The 19628-nt window shown below is 35.6% G+C and overlaps 1 protein-coding gene and 1 pseudogene across 1 annotated transcript; one reads left to right on the top strand and one right to left on the bottom strand.

Annotated features, from left to right (window-relative positions):
* The first annotated feature begins 219 nt into the window (after positions 1–219).
* On the top strand, positions 220–5399 carry LOC120010541 (serine carboxypeptidase-like). The gene is made up of 10 exons (XM_038861327.1): positions 220–277; positions 2152–2356; positions 2481–2649; positions 2876–2995; positions 3080–3223; positions 3296–3449; positions 4523–4611; positions 4710–4965; positions 5057–5190; positions 5310–5399. Exons 1-10 carry the CDS (start codon positions 220–222, stop codon positions 5397–5399), a joined length of 1419 nt encoding a protein of 472 aa, XP_038717255.1.
* A 6759-nt stretch (positions 5400–12158) lies between these two features.
* Positions 12159–12258, bottom strand: LOC120011618 (annotated as a pseudogene).
* Positions 12259–19628: the final 7370 nt, after the last annotated feature.

The following is a 19628-nucleotide window of genomic DNA, read 5'->3' as shown; positions in this document are numbered from 1 at the left end:
CTTATCAATTGGTATCGAAGCCACCCAGCTGGACGGCTGTGGGCTTGTGTCCTAGCCCCCTTGTCCCTGGAGGGCCGGGGCGGGGCTGCGTTCACGGAAGGGGCGACCTGTGATCCGGGTAGGGCCGCGGGCCTGGGCCTGGTGCCACAGAGTGGGCCAACGTGGGCGTTGGCCTTGTAAGAGCGAGGGAATGTTAGGCACTTGTCCCACATCGCCCAGATGTGGGAGTGGAGTCCTGTTTATAAGGGGAAAGGAGGGCCTTTCCCTAGTAGCCAAGGTTTTCATGAGGGTAGGGCCACGGGCCCGGGCCTGATTGGGCCTTGGTTACAGCCGGCCCACTAGGTGGGAGTCCGGTTGGGCCTTGGTTGTTAGGAGATCCTTATCAGTCTCATTATGCCAAGAAAGCATTTGGTCGGCAATGAGATGAAGGAAATAAATTATCATCAAATATTCAAATTATTTTCACCATCGAGATTAGGCATCTTCTAGTTCTGTAAGGCTAACTATAATTGAAAATAATAATAAAAACTAAATGTTTTTATCAAATATATAGTTTTTATTTTGCACAAAATGTTTTTAATTTGAACTCTATAAATATCAACACAAATAATAAAACTCATATATTTCAATATAAGCAAAAAAAAAAAAAGGTTTTCCTTTTGATAATATCTTCAATGTAACTCATACATGTCTCATTATGTATTGGAAGGCAAAATATATTGAAAAGTCCGGAATGGCAACATCAAAATCAAGGCATTAGAGGCGAAATATTCTTTTTCCTTGTGAATACAAAAACTGAAAACATGTTCTTCAATGCGTTCGGAATAGCCAATTCAACCACTCTTTGTGATACTAACATATCTTAACTTTCTTTATTGTATATATACCAAGAAAGCATTTGGTCGGCAATGAGACAAAGAAGAAAATAATTTATAATCATTCAAATTATTCTCATCGCCAAGATTAAACATCTTCTAGTTCTTGTCAAGCCGAACACGATGTCCTCGTCGATAAGGTGTCAAGGTATTCCTAAATCTCTTTCTCAAGCTGCCACAAAGCTTCAGAGGATGAATTGAAAAATAATAATAAAAGTTAAATCTTTTTATCAAGTCGACAAAGAAAATAAAATGAATTATCATAAAATATTAAATTATTCTCACAGCCAAAACCGTCGAGGTAATTTAGGCATCTCCTTGTTAAATGGAACTATGTGATCGAAAAATAAAAAATAGTAGAAGCTAAATGTTTTTATCAAATAAATATATAATTTTTATTCTACACAAAATGTAATTAATTTGAACTCTATAAAAAAAGAAAACTCATATTCCTGAATATATATAAGCAAAAAAATAATGGGTTTTATAGTTTGTAATATCTTGATTTCCATTTTATTTTTTTTATTTCTTCTTTATTTCATCATTCACCTATGCTAGATACACTATGGATGAATTCCTTTCATCAACAACTTTCCATTCACCCAAACAACAAGCTGAAAGACTCATAACATCATTCAAATTATTATTTCAAAATGTTATAAACTTTTTGGTTGTTCATGAGCCAAGGATCGTTGAGCATAAGTTCAAGTTTTCTTTTCTTTATAATTTGAAAATTTGTGTTGAAAATCTTCTTCATTACGCTAGTAGCGGCCAACTTCGGCATTCCCGTTAGAGAATGGAGGTAATGTCCTGTTTAAGCCGGCAACATCAACGCCAAAATGAAGGTATAGAGAGGCAAAGATAATATTTTACGAAAAAATTGATAGAAAAACCTTCTTTTTCATGTATTGGACACTCCTACCAACATATTTTTAGTTTTTTATTCGCATATATGGATACGGAATATACTTTATCTTTCTTGTATGTATACAAAGGAAAACAAGTAATTGAAATCAGGAATGATAGACATCTTCTGGTTAATTCCAACTATGTGATAATAATAAGAAAAGCAAAATAAATATATATTATCCTTTACAAAATGTTAATTTCAATTCTATAAATAGTCATCATAATAAGGAAACTCATATATCTCAATATAAACAAAAAAGAATGGATTCCTCTCTTGATAATATATTGATTTTCATTTTATTTTTCCATCTCTTCTTCATTTCATCATTCACCTATGCAAGATACACTACGGATCACTTTCTTTCAGTCCATCCATCCAAACAAGAAGCTGAAAGACTAATAACATCATCCAAGTTATCATCTCAAAATGATATAAACTCTTCGATCGTTCCTACACCACGGCTCGTTGAGCATAAGTTCAAGTTTCCTTTTCTCCCTGCTTCAAAAGTTTCTATTGAAGATCTTCATCAATATGCTGGTTACTACAAACTTTCACATACTGAGGGTTCAATGTAATTAAGTAGATCGGTGCCTTGTATTGTTGTTTTCAAATGCATATTGATATATGTCAAATGTTCTTCAATCTTTACACGCATTATGAATCTAAAACTTTCATCATTTGTAACTTTTGTGCAGGATGTTTTACTTCTTTTTTGAATCTCGGAATAGTGTGAACGATCCACTCGTGATATGGTTGACTGGAGGGCCAGGAGCTAGTGGCAGTGTTGCATTGTTTTATGAAAACGGACCTTTTCATATCACAGATGAGCTAACTCTCATACAGAATGAATATAGTTGGAACAATGTAAGTTTGCTTGATAGTCTTTATGGCTTATGAACTAGATTAGAATTAAAGTAACCATTGTTCTTTCAAAACTAATACTAATTGTGCATTTCATATTGGTTAGACCAGGATTTTCTATAGATCTATTATATGCCTTCACAATATCAAGACAAAAAATTTCACCCAAAAAGTGTGCCGCAGCTTTAACTCTTTTAAGAATAGCTCACGATTTCATCTTTCCATACAGATGTCAAATATTATATATGTTGATCAGCCTATCGGAACAGGTTTCAGTTATACAACTAATGATGATGATATAAGATACCATACAATTGGTGTGAGCAACGATTTGTATGATTTTTTGCAGGTATTATTTTTTCTCTTCCTATCTAGTTTAGTGCTTGAATTCAATTTCTTATACGACATAATATAATTTTACTTACAATGACAGGAATTCTTAAATGCGCATCCTAATATGGTTTCAAATGAATTCTTCATAACTGGAGAATCTTATGCTGGACATTATGCTCCTTCTCTCGCTGCTCGTATCCTCCGAGGAAATATTGAAGAAGAGGGAACTCCGATAAATCTCAAGGTATTTCTTCATCTTAAGCCATAATATACAAATGTGTTGTTTATTGGATTTGTCAAACGCTTTTTTTTACAGGGATTTGCTGTTGGTAATGGACTTACAAATCCAGGAATCCAATTTCTATCACTGCCAAATTATGCATGGCAAAATAAGTTAATTACAGAAAATGATTATCACTTCATTAAAGAAGAAGTGGCCCCGAATTGTGAATCATCTACAAAAAATTGTGGTGTGTATAACTTCTGACTTTTGACCTCTGATTATGATTTTCTTTTTGTCTATTTTTTATACATGTTAAGTAATGGCCAAATAGTATTTTCTATCTCTCAGCTATATATCGAGTATCATATTCGTTCTTAAACTTTTTTATCTAACTTCGTCCATCAACTATTAATTTCCATGTGTAAAAATGGATCCACATGGTAGTTGAGGGGTAAAATTCAGTCGAAAAGAAATTTAAATGAAGAAAACGAAGTTTGGGGTATATTTGAGGAACGAAAAGTATTATTTAACTGTGAATTTGCGTGTGCAAAGATATTAATTTGTTTCCTGCAAAATAATAACATTGACTAAAATATTATTTGGATTCATTGAACTAATTAGGTGCATTTAAATTATAAAATTAACTTGGGCCTAGATTGATAAAACTTTTTGAAAGTAGCAGAAATGGTGGTTGCAGAAATGCTAGACAATTTTAGGAGCAGATATGCTAATTGAATGCTTTGTGATGTTTGGTTGAAATTTTGCTGGTAACATTTAATCTGTGTAGCATATTGTGATAAATTACGTGTAGGGGTATTATGCATTTTAGTTGTATAAGATAAATATAACTGTATCCAAACATTAAAATTAATTTATAAAATTAATATAATCAAATAAAATTTAAATAACAATGAATTTAAAGTTACTTAATTTTAATATAATTAAATAAAAATTAAAGATACTTACTTTATTATAAATTAATTAATTAGTTAAAGTTTTAATAACAGTTAATTTTTTCATTATTTTTTTATTATAAATTAATTTTTTTATTACTAATTCACCTTCATACGTCGCAATAGAGAAATGAGCTAGAGAGTTCTCGGTTAGATAACACATAAAAGTGTATGGGGACAATATCGACTTTGTACAGTGATATGCTACTAAAATGGTTCATACAAGTAACATGTCAAAAGTAGAATAAAAGACTGGGAAAAAATTTCTCGAATTATGTGCCAGAAAACCTAGTTGGCTTGGAGTTAGCATTTATACTACAAACGGGGCCATGTTTAATATAACTTATCTATTTCGTTTTGATGTTAGACATGGGTATTCAAGGTGCTTGCCATGATGCGTTTTATTATTGTCATGACATATTCAACATGATCATGAACGTTGCAGGAAATATAAATGTAAGAAATCATGACAAAATCTCATCAATTTGTAGATATATATGTATTCGTGAGAGAAAATTACAAAAGTTTAACTTGAGCATCTCTATGATATACAGTCTTATGATATTAGAATAGAGCGACATGGGACAACAAATTATGACTTCTCAAAATTAGAGAGGTTTATGAATCTCCAATCAGTAAAAAATGCTCTTGGTGTGAATAAACAATTTATTTTCCAAAATAACACTATATATCAAGGAATGTTGGAGGACTACATGAAGAGTTTTGATGTAGACATTCCTGCTTTATTGGAGAATGGAATCAAGGTCCTTATCTATGCAGGAGATAAAGATCTTATATGTAATTGGCTTGGTAAGTCTCGTAGTCTAATATGCAAATATTATTTATAATTATTTTAAATGTACACTTTGCATATATTCTTGGATGATTTATCTTTGGGTAGGAAATTTAAGGTGGCTCCATGAAATGATTTGGCCTGGCCAAAGGGACTTTATAGAAGCTCCAATTGCTGATTTTAAAGTTGATAATGAAAAGGCAGGAGTGATGAAGAGTCATGGATCTCTCATTTTCATCAAGGTTTGACAACTTTTGTGTGTCCATGGGTAAATATTTAACGTATAATTCATTTTTTTTTTTACGTGCGTAAATCGTTAATCTATAATTCAACTTATCTTTATGATTCTCACTTTATATAGGTTGAAAAGGCTGGTCATATGGTTCCAATGGATCAACCAAAAATTGCTTTTCATATGATAAAAAGTTGGATGCAAGACGAGTGGGAATGATAGCCTTCAAAAGAAGTTTTTTAAAACATGTGAAAACGTCTTTCTTTCAACGTCTTTCTAGATATGGTGCATACTATTGGCTTTTTGCTTTGTTTAACTGGAAAGGAAATGTATGTACGAAAGATGGGAATGATCAACTGTTGTCTTTGGTACACTATTTGACCAAGGAATAATAATCACATTTACATTAGTTTATTACAAATCCAATGTTGTTTGGTTTTAGAAGCATGGTAATGGAAATGATCATTCTCTTCATCAACGTAATAGTTATTCTCATCTCCCTACCCTATGAATAATCACCCTCATTCCCATGAGAATGGTGAACTTTTGTTTTTATTTATTGTAAATACAATACTCTTTTCTCAAGATTATTAGTCAACGTAATATGAAATCACTGCGGAAAATAAACAAATAAGAACACCACAAATTTAACGAGGAAACCCTGACTAGGAAAAAACATCGGGTCTATGAGCGACCATCCTATCAAAGCAGTCTACTATGTGAAGAAAAGCTTACAATCTATCGTTACCTACGACTCGATCATACAACTTGACTCAGCGTATGCTTTAACCCCAAATCAACACATCAATGATGATTTGCAATTGCTCTTGGCACCTCCAAGAAACTCTGTACTCAAGAATGACCCAGGTAACTTCTGAGGTAGCCTGCTTCGGTTACTTCGAAACAGTGCAGTCTTGCTCTTCTTCTTCCTCTTATGGATCAGTCAGAGAAATCAACAGAGCAGCACTCAAACCCAAAACTCACACTCTCTCATAATGAATATAGACATGAATCACTCATCAGAACATCTAATAGAGTGGAAAAACAAAACAAACAAAAACATACTCGAAGCACAAATATTCCTCTCAAGGTTTTTCTCTCCAAGCTTCAATCATCTTCATTCCATGTTGATGTGCTTTATATAGACACCACGAACCACTTCTGATAATCTCAGATGTTGATCAGGTGTTTATCTTGAAGATAATTGCTGCACATGATTAAGATAAAGACCAACACATATATATCCAATTAATATACATTAGTTCTTATCCAACAAATAACAAACAAAGAGTTCATATCAACTTCAACTAATCCACAAGGAGTACATATCAATCTTCAGTACTTTGCTCCTATCACATCTCCTGTATTAGATAATATCCAGATCAATTTTATCTGAATAAAAACATGTTCCAAATCAATACAGAGAAAGAGTTCAAGCAAAACAAAAACTGTAGATTCAGATCTGGTAACCTCTGAAGCTTACCAGAAGCTTACCTCAAGACTATATCATACAAGTGTCATCTCTTATCATAGAAGTGTCATATCAGTGTAGGATTTTTAATCCCAATATTTATTATTATACTCATTTTATAAGCATTATTGTAAGGTCTTATATTGTATTATAATTGCCCAAATATTTTTTAAAAGTGTCTCAAAATATAAATAGAATAATATGATATATAGTTTTGTATATTATAATTTTAGATTCTAATAATATAATAATATGAGTGTCTTATTTTAATATTATAACATAATATTTAACAATAAAATATATGTCGTAATATGTTGTATTTTAACTTTAGGACAACCAAATGTAACCTTCCGGATTCATATATCCCACTCTAAAGGCTGTGTAAGGCCTTACCATTTGGCCCGGCATAGGGTAACTTATATACAAAAAGTAATATATATTGTAATTTATATAATATATATAGTAACTTGTATAATATACATTGCTTCGCATGCTTCATACAGTGATTCTAATGCTGTGCCTGCGACAACGAAATCTTTTGCAAGCTCCCTGCCATTACAAAAAGAAGGGGAAGAAAGTGAGTAATATAGCTTCAGGATCACAAAAAGATGCATTTAGATACATGGTTTGTGTGCTATATGCTATATTAAATTTAAAGAACAAACAGAGACGATATTTGAGGAACCGTTGTTTCTTTTAAGCAAAGATAAAAAGATTAATTTAATTCCATATGCTACGCTGAAATAAATAAAAATTCAAAAAGTCAAAAAAAGTCAATGTCGGAGCCCAAAGGCCCGAGCCTTATGGTCCCAGGCCGGGTGTGGGCTTCATTTTGCAAGTCCACTCCGGCTGAAGCCCTATGCTCAAAATCGGGCTTGGGTCTAGGCCCCTGAAAAAGTCAGGCAGGCCCGGCCCGATGTCAACCCCTTATTTGATGATCACTTTTGAATTACTAAACATCATAATCACTGATTTTTTACAACACTAGTTTTGTATATATTTGTTTGAATTGATTTTAATTTTCCATTTTGAAAATGCAGTTGAAGATGGTGGCAAGGCATCGGAAGAGCATTGAGTAAATTTGCAAGTGTATGATTTGCACATTAGTAATAATGATAAGTAAGATCGTTTTCTACAAAGATTGATTGAAATTCACTAAATAACAATTATAAATGACCCTAAATTCCATTTAAAAATCGATAGGGTAGTTTGTAATTAAGTTAAATTAATAGATAGAGACTAAAACGTAATGAATCAAGAGAGAAAGCACCCATGCATCTAATTTTATTGTCATAATTATACTCTATTCCTTTGGCATACTAATTCCAAGTATCATCCATATTGATCGTCGATTTTCCTAGTCTATTCAATACTCTATTATTGGTTATACTGAAAGTACTTCTATTAGCAATTTCTGTTATTCCTAACATTCGAATTGAACTGGTAAAAATTTATTGAGTACTGTGAACAATCATGTAATAACCACATAGGTCATTCCTATGGTTTATGCAACCTATAGTATTTATTGTCAGAAACATAAATCTAAACATTAAATAAATAGATACTTAATTAGGGAATAACAGAAATCATAGAATATTCATGACTAGGTTACATTAGAGTCCTAGTAAGAGGATTAGTTCCTCATACTACAGTAAAAGAAAGTTGAATTTAGAATCTCATAGTTGAAAAAAACCAAACATAAGAAAAACTGGAAATTCGGAGCTAAATCTAATCTTTCTCCTCGGGTGATCTCCTTGTATCTAAAAGCTGCGGAATTCAGTAGCATCCAAGGAGGTGGCCGGCTATGCCCTTTATAATGTAAGGTTTCCTAGTTCTAAAACCCTAGAGACTCCTTTCCTAATTAAAACACAAGATATCTTTTACAAGAAATCCTAATAAGAATATAGTTTTCTAAATTTACAGCAAAACACCAAAACTAACTCTAACTCTTCATTACAAAGGTCATGGCCCAGGCCCAGGCCCAGGCCAAGGCCAATGATCTATTAATTAACAATCAGCCCATATTTTTTTTTTTTTTTTTTTTTTTGAAAGGCCACTCACACGTTAAGCCATGCCCGAGGGGCATGAAGGCCACCACAGCGGATGAAAAACTACCCAAATCCCAAACCCCCCTGGTGAGAATAGAACCCTGGACCTCAAGGTCCTGGGCAGACAACCTAACCGATCAGATTATCTCCTATTCTCATCAGCCCATATTTTTCACTTGACAAATAAATGACTTGAAAATCATATTTAAATTAAATGAGACAAAAACAAGCAATAATGAGGTATTAAAAGATATAAAATATAACCACATCAAATACCCAACACTTGCAAATGAGTCATTGGTTGAGTGGCAATGACTTTGCATGTCCCTGACCGAGGTCATGAGTTCTAGTCTCACCTCCTCCTAATATTTACAAGGTGTGTGGGCTTCGTCTGCCCCTGTCGACACCTGTATTTTCAGAGGCTTGATCTGGTGGTGTGTCGTATATTGTGTTTGTACTTATACTCAAAAAAAAAAATACCCAACACTTCAATTTTTACTCGTTCTCGAGTAAATCCAAACTGAAGAGAACTAAAACCTAAACTAAATTCAAATGAAATGAAAAACGATGATGAAAACTGACTTTCAGCTTCTCCAATTGTTCTAAGAAATTAATGCTACCCAATCACAGTAAAAAAAACATATCAACTCCCAAATCGGAGACAATAATCTAAATAGAATCAATAATCTTCACATCCATGACAAAATTAAGCAGTTATTGAACCTCTATTTTGAGGTTCCAATATCCTTTAATTAGGATGTTCTGGCACTTAACTAATGTATTTTTACTGCATTTTAGCTTAGTTTTACACTTACAAATGTTTCACTTTGGTCTTGTAGGAATCAGACCTTGTTTGGGCAAGTTGGAGCACTTTTTGGGCACTTTTTGCTGTGAGGTGTTGAGACACCTCCCAAGGTGTCCGGACACCCACATTAGGTGTCCGAACACTTCCTTTGAACAATAAAACAGAGATTATAACGAAGATTTGATGAAGCCCAGGTGTCCGGACACCTTCCGAAGTCGTCCGGATGTCTACCGCAGATCTGTAATTTTCTACACCAAAATTTCAAGGGCATTTGGGGTAAATCATGTATGTAACGAATGGGGAACAATTTTATAAGGGTAGTTAAGTATTTTCTATTGTAAAAAGAGGGGAAAACCCTAAGATTTGGTTTTCTTTCTCATTCATAGACTACACAACATCTAGCCTCCATAGTTTTTCTCTCTCTATCTCTCTCTAGGGTTTTACTTAGTTCTTGTGATCTTGATTGTAAACATTGGATTTCATCAATAAAATTGATTTTATTCTCATTATAATGAGTGGCTAAGTTCCCTTTCTAGTTTCTAGTCCCGAACGGTGGGTGCAAGGTTTCGATTACTCAAGGTATGCTCAAAGAATCGTAACTTCGATTTCTCTCTTTTAAATTCGTGATAGTTGTGTGATTGGATATAGGGGAATGACATATTTGATTGTATTCTTAGATTGTCTAGTCTAAGGATTGCATCTAATATGTTCGATTGAGAATTGTTAAACCAATTGCATGATTTCCCTAACTAATCGAGTTTTCCATTGTATAGCTATTAATTATGTGTATTGATGATGGGGTTTTGGGTTAATTTAGAAATGTGCATGGGAGAGTTATGGTTAATTGATCTTTGAGTGTGAAACTAGGGTGTTAGCCAAGCCGAGCCCTAAGGGGGAACATTTATCCATAATATTAGGTGTTTATCCCTTTGTGTTTATCGTAGATTAAGAGACCCGATGGCCTACATGTATGAATTGAAGTCTTATAACCCAATTCTCTTTGCATATGCATGATTGCTAGTATCACACAATGCATTGTGTATGGTTGTGTGTGTTTGCAATGATACCTTGAGTATGAGAACCGAGTAGCCACCAGGATGGTTAGAGACTAGATTTTTAATTAATTGTTTTAAATCCAATTCGTGCTTACTTTGATTACAAAATCGCTCATGCTTCCGAGTCATTCGGCCCATTTCATTTACCGCTTTTATTTGATATTCATTGTGTTTAGTAGTGTTAGCTAGTCATTTGCATATCATTCACTGCAAATTTGCATTGCTTCCTTGTGGATCGATACCAGACTCACCGGTTTATTACTTGACGATACCCTACACTTGGGATAAGTACACACACACTTTGGTGTTGGTCAAGTTTTTGGCGCCGTTGTCGGGGAAGCGAGTGTCAAAGACGGAGCTGGGTGGCTTGTAGATGCTAACTTTATGCTATTAAACGTCATCAAATAAGGAAGGAACACGGTCATGCTTCAAGGGTAACTTTGTTCCTCCCTTTTACTTGCTTTCTAGTGTAGTTGCTGAAAAGAGAGAAAAAAAAATTGTGAGGAGAACTTGGCGGATGGGGCTAACTTAGATTTCTGTAGGCGATGGATGCCACCTTGTTTGCTGCTTGGTAGTGATACGTTGTTTGAGAGAGCTTTGCGCATTTTTATTTCTATCACTACTTGCTATATCTTGGTGTGTTATTGTTCCTAACGTGGATTGTTGTTCTATTCTTATCTCTGCTCGTGTTCTTGCTCGATATTGTTCTTGGTTGTTCGTTGATTGAAAATTTTATGTTACTTGACTTGGTTGGTTGCCATCTTTTGTGCTACTTGCTCTCTTCGCTTGCCATCATGTCTCAACCTAGAGATAATGTTAGTAAGCGTGGGTCTAATAGAGATGGGAGAGGTGGTGATATAAATGCGAGGAGTGTTCATGGAGGTGATATGAATCTTGATGCATTACGTTGTCTTTTGCAACATGTGAATATTGATGAGTTGATGAATCCGGTGCAAGGGCAAGATGCCCAAAATGTACCAAATGCCCAAAATTTGCCAAATGTTCAAGTTGAGCATGCTTTGCAAAATGCACCTCAACCACTTCAACAAGACAATGCGGCGCTATTTGCCCCTCAAAATGTTTATCAACCTCCCAATATGCCTCCCGCACACCATATGCCTCTCCCATACAATTATGTGCATCCCATGTACTATCAAATGCCACAATATGCTCACCATGGGCAAAACTTTCATGCACCTCCTCCCATGGAGTACATTCATGCCCAAGCCCAAGAGCATCGCACTTTGAGGGAGCTTACGCATCCTGTATGGCAAACCCAACCTTCTTGCATCATCATGCCACCGAACCAACAAAATGTGAGCCTTAAACTATCCATGTTCCAAATGATTCCCAAATTCCATGGAATGGAATCGGAATGACCATATTCACATGTGCGTGATTTTGAATCGGTGTGTACTACTTTTGGTGATGTCACATGCACACAAGAAATTTTGAGACTCAAACTTTTTCCATTCTCTTTGAAGGATCATGCAAAACAATAGTTTGAGAACTTGCGTCCCCAATCCATTGCAACTTGGGCGGCAATGCAAGAAGAATTTCTCAACAAATATTTTCCTTCCCACCGTACCATTTCTTATAAAACACAAATCATGAATTTTCATTGCAAAGAACATGAAACTTTCTTCCAAGCTTGGGAAAGGTTTAAGGATTTGTTGTTTATGTGTCCTCACCATGGATTTCAAAATTTTCAAATTGTGAATTTCTTCAACAAATCTTTGACTCCATCTTTGAAAAAATTAGTTTCAACTATGACACAATGTGACTTTTTGAATAAGGATGCTAATGAAGCCTTTACTTTCTTTGATGCGTTAGCAGAGGAATCCCGATCTTGGGAAGCTCCTCCACTAACCCGACATGATGTTGTGCCAAGCTCTTGTGGCAAGTTTGTGTTGAATGAAAATGATGATGTGCATGCTAAACTTGCTTTGTTTTCCAAGAAATTGGAGTCCCTAGAGTCACTAAATGCCCCTATAAATATGGTTGGTGTTGATGAACATGTTGCTTGTACTTTGTGTGAAAGTAGGGATCATAAGCCGAATGAGTGTAATGCTTTACCGACTTGTAAGGAAGTCCTATTTGGGCAAGGTTATAATGGGAACAATTCTCAAAACTTTAGGAAGCCTTACCCTACCAATAACCAAGGCAACAATTCTTACAATGAGAATTACCCTTGGAGGAATCATCCAAATTTTGGGTGGAGGAATGATGGGAATGATCAATCTCAATCACTCCCCAATCCACCCCAACAACAATTGGCTCCTCCAAGTGTTGCACAACCAACTCAACAACCTTATATTCCACCCCCTAAGAGGTCTCTTGAAGACACTCTCAACATTTTCATGCAAGCTCAAATTGGGGAGAATCAAAAGGCCAACAAATTTCAAGAACAAACCAATAGGGCCATTGAGGATATTAGGAGTCAAATGACCAAGGTCACATAAGCTCTCACCACCTATGAAAAAGGAAAATTTCCGGCTCAACCTTACCCTAATCCTTCCAAGCAAACCAATTTGATAAATTCATCTAGTGGGAGTGGGGAGGTTAGTGGACATGAGCAAGTGCAATCCATCCTTACTTTAAGGAGTGGAAGAGTTATGGATAGACCTTTACCCTTTGAGAATAGTGATGAAAATGATATGGTGCAAGACTTTGGTGATGGTGTGAAAGAGAGAGAGGAAGAGGAGTGAAAATGAGAAACTTTTGCTTGGTGAAAAGAGAGTTAAGAAGAAACAAAGAAACCAAGTAGAAGAAAGTGAGAGACAACCAAGAGAGGATAAGGTAGAGCCTAGCAAGGAGAGTGGGTACATCCCCAAGCTACCCTTTCCCCAAAGGCTAAGAAAGAGCACCAATGAGGCATTGCATAAGGAGATGTTTGAGCTATTTAGACAAGTTAAGATCAATATACCTCTCCTAGATGCCACTAAGCAAATACCCTCTTATGTCAAATTTCTTAAGGATTTGTGTATAGTGAAGAGGAAATTATATGTTAAGGAGAAAGCTTTCCTAGCGGAGCAAGCAAGCTCCATTATTCAAACCAACACCCTTCCTAAGTACAAAGACCCCGGTTGCCCTACTATCTCTTGTGTCATAGGGAATCATAGGGTAGAGCAAGCATTGTTAGACTTGGGAGCAAGTGTGAATCTCCTTCCGTACACAATCTATCAAAAATTGGGGTTAGGTGAATTGAAACCCACTAGGATTACCCTACAATTAGTCGATCGATCCATGAGGGTTCCTAGGGGTATTGTTGAAGACGTGTTAGTACAAGTGGACAATTTTTACTATCCCATGGATTTCATTGTGTTAGATACTCAACCTTCCACTAGCTTTAGCACTTCCGTTCCGGTCATTTTAGGTAGCCCATTCCTAACAACTTCCAATGCCTTAATCAATTGTAGGAGTGGGGTGCTACAACTTTCTTTTGGGAATATGACTATGGAGATGAATATCTTTAGTGTGACTAAGCTTATGGGTGAGTGTGAGGATATAAGGGATGTAGATTTCCTCCATGCCCATGTTGAGGATAATTTGGAGTTAACCCTTGTAAAGGATCCGGTTGAAGGTGTGCTAGCATTGGGTGCAAAAGTTAGTCAACCTTTGTGTGAGAAAGATGACATTGAGGAATTAGAGCCTCCTACACTTAGAGTTGAATCATCCCAATTGCATCCACCACCAAGACCGGAAAGAAAACCTTTAATAAGTGGAGTGAAAAAGTCTCCTAAACGCCACTTTGTGCCAAAAGTCATTGAAAAAGTTAGGAAGGTGTGGCGGTCCAAATCTCGGGTATAATTTTTTCCTGGAGATTTGAGGACAAAGGAGAATGGACCTTTAGATGTTCACCATGTTCCTCAACATGGAAGTAGTGATTTTGAGGACACTAGTGAAGGGAAAGTGTTTAAGGTGAATGAGCAATGCTTGATACCATTCATGGAGAACTTTGATGCTTTGGTTGTTCCCCGGGATCTAAAGGATCCCACCCCTACCTAGTTTGTGGAAGATTCCACACTTGTACCATAGTATGGTTGTAATTAGTTTTGGTTTGATTTCAATTTTTGTGTGTGTCTTGTATGCTCACAATCCATTTCACAATTTTCGCGCCTTGTGCACTCATTGAAGTTGGGGGGTGAGAATTGTGAAATGGTTGTGTGTTATGTTGTGATTTTCTTACCCTTAATTTTGGTATGTTTTTGTATGTTCACAATGCATCTCACAATTTCAATTTGTTCTTGCCTTGTTTTCCATTCTTGACATTGGGGACAATGTCTCATTTAAGTTGGGGGGTGAGGGAATTGTGAATCCATTGTGAAACTTGCTTTATTTTGGTGTGCTTTTGTGAATATCAAAATTTTAAGAATTTTGAAAAAAAAAATTATTGTTGTGTCATGCTTGGATAGTGTGATTGGTATTAACTTTTTCGGGATATGTTTTTGTTTCTCATGATTCCGACTACTTTTGAAGAGTATGGTATGACTTCCTACCCTCTATCCTATTGTGTTGTGCTTTGTTGTTCATACATGCTAGATGAACTTTAGGAGGGGATGGGTAGACGCTTTTGGGATTCACTATCAATTTGAACGTAAATTTCTTATTCTTGTTCAAACGTGTAAGTGTAGAGTAAGTTCTTTAATTCCTTTTGTGAAACCGATGCATGTAATTGAGTGGGATGATTATGATCAATTTCTCTTAGGATGATTGAGACGTAGTTTGATATAAAGTTGTGTAGTTGAGCAGGCGTCTTGACATTGAAGCATTTGTATGACTACGTTTTGGGTCTTTTTATCTGAAAAATTACCTTTTTACCCTTCTCATTCCTTGGAGCCATTTTTATTGATATACATTGGGTTTTGGGAGATTCTCTTCATTGATATTCATCTGACATCTTATGAGCGTGTTCTTCAATAGCTTTGCAAACATTATATTTGATTACTGAGAAGTGTGATGTTTTGTATTTGTCACTTGCTTGTGAACTTAGGATTGAAGGATTCATTAGGTTGAGAGATTTGAGTTTAGCCTATTCATTTGTGAGTGATTATAAGCCCTAAATTTCTTTAAGCCTCTTGATTTCACTTACAAGCCTTGTGTGAGCCACTTCCCCAAATATTTCCCACCTTTGGTTGCAAGGTTGAGTAAAAGCTTGAAAAAAATAAGTTGGTAGTAATATTACCCTTTCTTATGTTGGGAAAAAATTGAGGATTGTTGTAGAAATGTTGTTCGCTTTCGAAAAAAAAAAGAGAAAAGGAAAAAAAAAGAAAAGAAAAAATATGCATAGAAAAGAGAAGAAAAACATGAAAAAGAGATGTATGCAATAAAGTTAATCCTTTGTGTGTAAAGGATAAGAAGTGTTTGAATTTGTGGTACAATGCAAGGGGTGATAAAATGAGAATTTAGCTCACATGTTTGAACTTAACCTTGCAACTTGTTACCTAGATCCAAATTCTTCCTACCTTGTCCCATGGCCACATTATAACCCATTTAACCTTTTGATGAATTTGATCCAAGGTAAGCAAGTGAGTTGGTGAATGCATTAGTTGCTCTTGTAGGTGATTTCTTTCTCAAAGCTATGCCCATCCAAAATTATCTTTCATAAACACATACATTTAATCCAATTGTGTAAGTCATTCACTTAGCACAATGCTTTTATGTTTTTGTGTACATTTGGGATTGGGGATTTATGAACACCAAAAGGTTCCATAACAAGGTTTTACTTGTGTGAATGTGTTGAGTTGCCTTACTTGATTGCACATATATTTTACATAGTATAAAATGTTCTTAGTCATCTTTGAGGAGATTGAGATTGGTTGTCCAAAGATTTTGCATGTTTTCGACTAGTAGAGGAATTGGGGGATTAACTATACTTCTTGCATGTGAGAATTTAAGAATCATTTATGATGCTTTCAAAGTAATAGTAGATCCCTTGCCAAGTGTTTGTGGGTATCGCTCTGATAAGCTCTCACGAGACTACAACTTGTCCACTAGGGTGACCTAGGGGTTTAAAGGCTTGTTGCATGTGCTAAATGCAACAGTGATGCCTACGTCAGTGAGTTAGGATTTTATTTAGTAGATTTTAGTTTTAGGTAGTGGTTGCATTGCTAGGGACTAGCAATGTCTAAGTTGGGGGGGTGTGATTAGACCTCAATTTTGAGGTTCCAATGTCCTTTAATTAGGATGTTCTAGCACTTAGCTAATGTATTTTTACTGCATTTTAGCTTAGTTTTACACTTACAAATGTTTCCCTTTGGTTTTGTAGGAATCAGACCTTGTTTGGGTAAGTTGGAGCACTTTTTGGGCACTTTTTGCTGTGAGGTGTCCGGACACTTCCTTTGAAAAATGAAACAGAGCTTATAACGAAGACTTGATGAAGCCCAGGTGTCCGAACACCTTCGAAAGTCGTCCGAACACCTACCGCGGATCTATAATTTTCTGCACCAAAATTTCAAGGGCATTTGGGGTAAATCATGTATGTAACCAATGAGGAACAATTTTATAAGGGTAGTTAGGTATTTTCTATTGTAAAAAGAGGGGAAAACCCTAAGATTTGGTTTTCTTTCTCATTCATAGACTACACAACATCTAGCCTCCATAGTTTTTTTTCTCTCTATCTCTCTCTATGGTTTTACTTAGTTCTTGTGATCTTGATTGTAAACATTGGTTTTCATCTATAAAATTGATGTTTATTCTCATTATAATGAGTGGCTAAGTTCCCTTTCTAGTTTCTAGTCCCGAACGGTGGGTGCAAGGTTTCGATTACTCAAGTTATGCTCAAAGAATCATAGCTTCAATTTCTCTCTTTTAATTTCGTGATAGTTATGTGATTGGATATATGGGAATGACATATTTGATTGTATTCTTAGATTGTCTAGTCTAAGGATTGCATCTAATATGTTCGATTGAGAATTGTTAAACCCATTGCATGATTTTCTTAATTAATCGAGTTTTCCATTGCATAGCTATTAATTATGCGTATTGATGATGGGGTTTTAGATTAATTTAGGAATGTGCATGGGAGAGTTATGGTTAATTGATATTTGAGTGTGAAACTAGGGTGTTAGCCAAGCCGAGCCCCAAGGGGGAACATTAATCCATAATATTAGGTGCTTATCCCTTTGTGTTCATCGTAGATTAAGAGACCCGATTGCCTACATGTATGAATTGAAATCTTATAACCCAATTCTCTTTGCATATGCATGATTGATAGTATCACACAATGCATTGTGTATGGTTGTGTGTGTTTGCAATGATACATTGAGTATGAGAACCGAGTAGCCATCGGGACGGATTAGAGACTAGATTTTTACATAATTGTTTTAAATCCAATTCGTGCTTACTTTGATTACAAAATCGCTCATGCTACCGAGTCATTCGGCCCATTTCATTTACTCGATTTTATTTGATATCCATTGCGTTTAATAGTGTTAGCTAGTCATTTGCATATCATTCACTTCAAATTTGTATTGCTTCCTTGTGGATTGATACCAGACTCACCGGTTTATTACTTGACGATACCCTACACTTGGGGTAAGTACACACACTTTGGTGTCGGTCAAGCAGCAATTCAATCACCACATATCTTTTAACTTTAACTACAAAACCTCAGGAAATTAAATTCACTCAGAACAAAAGGTACACTAACGTCAATGGCGGACCCAGTCCATTAGTACTGGGGGCATGGGTCCCCAATCAAATTTAATTTTTTTACAATAAGTATACTAGATGCTTATGACAAATTGAGTTTAAGGCTCTCAATAAAAAAATTAGGCTCTCAGTCCACTAGCTAACACTCATAAATTGTCAAGCCAAGCCAACACTCATAACTCATAAGTTGTCATGTCAAGCCCACATGCCAAACCCAAGCCCCTCAAATCCTCTCAATCTCTCAACCCATCTCTCCTTGTGCCAATAGTTAACAAAGTCCTAAGCCCCTACATAAAGAACCCAAAAAAATTTCTAGAGGTGCTGCCCCTAGTCCCCCGCATCACTTTTGTAGCCCTAGTGACTTCAATTCTTGGGTCCGTCATTGATTGACATTGCGCTAAATGACTATCAAAAGGTGAAGCAATTGGCATGAAAAACAATGAAGTCACCACCAATTGATTTTTAGGATGCAATTGGACACCCGTTCTGGTCTATGAGAAAAGTGGGTAAGAAGGTCCATTGAGCATGAGGAAGGTGTTAGGCACCTCACAACTCCCGAAAACAGTTACTTTCAAAAATGCTTTCCTATTGGGTTCTAATTTGTTTTTGAGGAACGATTGTATGTCCCAATTTTTTAATGAGTTTTTCATATGCCCGAAAAATCATGTATTATCAAATGGGGGAAGTGTTCTATTATTTTTAGACCAAGCATTAATTATAAAAATCCAATTTGATGGGTTTTATTGGAATGTGATGAAAAATTCAGTTGGAGTGATTTTGAGAAAAAGGTGCACATGATCACTTTGATCATTCCCGGCTTGACAAAAAATGAATAAAAATCCCACTTGGAGTGGGTTTTGATGATTTGAAAAAAAGGTGCACGGGATCACTGTAGCCATTCCCAACTTGGCCAAAGAATGTTTGATGAAAAATTCCACTCGGAGTGTTTTTGAAAAAAAAAGGTGCACGAAATCATTGGGGCTATTTCCGGCTTGACAAAAAATGTTTGTTTTGCTTGGTCTGGATGAAAAATCCCCCCAGCCCATATATAAAGATTTATATATACATATAAACATATATACAATATGCACATATACACACACATACACACATATAAAATATACACACACAAACCCACGGTATATACACACACGTGTACACCCTGTATATATATACACACATAAACCGTGCATACAAACACATATATACAAACACACATAAACCGGTATAAATACACATACAGACACATATATACAAAAATAAAAACCCATCATATATGCATATACAAACACATGTATACAAACATCAACACCCAGATATTATCACAATGAACAAAACCGGGTACCATAACCAAATAATAACACGATGATCAAGCAGAGACATCAAAGACAGGCATCAAATACTAGTTTCAAAACC

This window comes from Tripterygium wilfordii, chromosome 12 (genome assembly GCF_013401445.1).
Source record: "Tripterygium wilfordii isolate XIE 37 chromosome 12, ASM1340144v1, whole genome shotgun sequence".
NCBI classification, from domain to species: domain Eukaryota; kingdom Viridiplantae; phylum Streptophyta; class Magnoliopsida; order Celastrales; family Celastraceae; genus Tripterygium; species Tripterygium wilfordii.
Note: the sequence above shows the minus strand (reverse complement) of the source record. Positions and strands in the feature narration are given on the sequence as shown.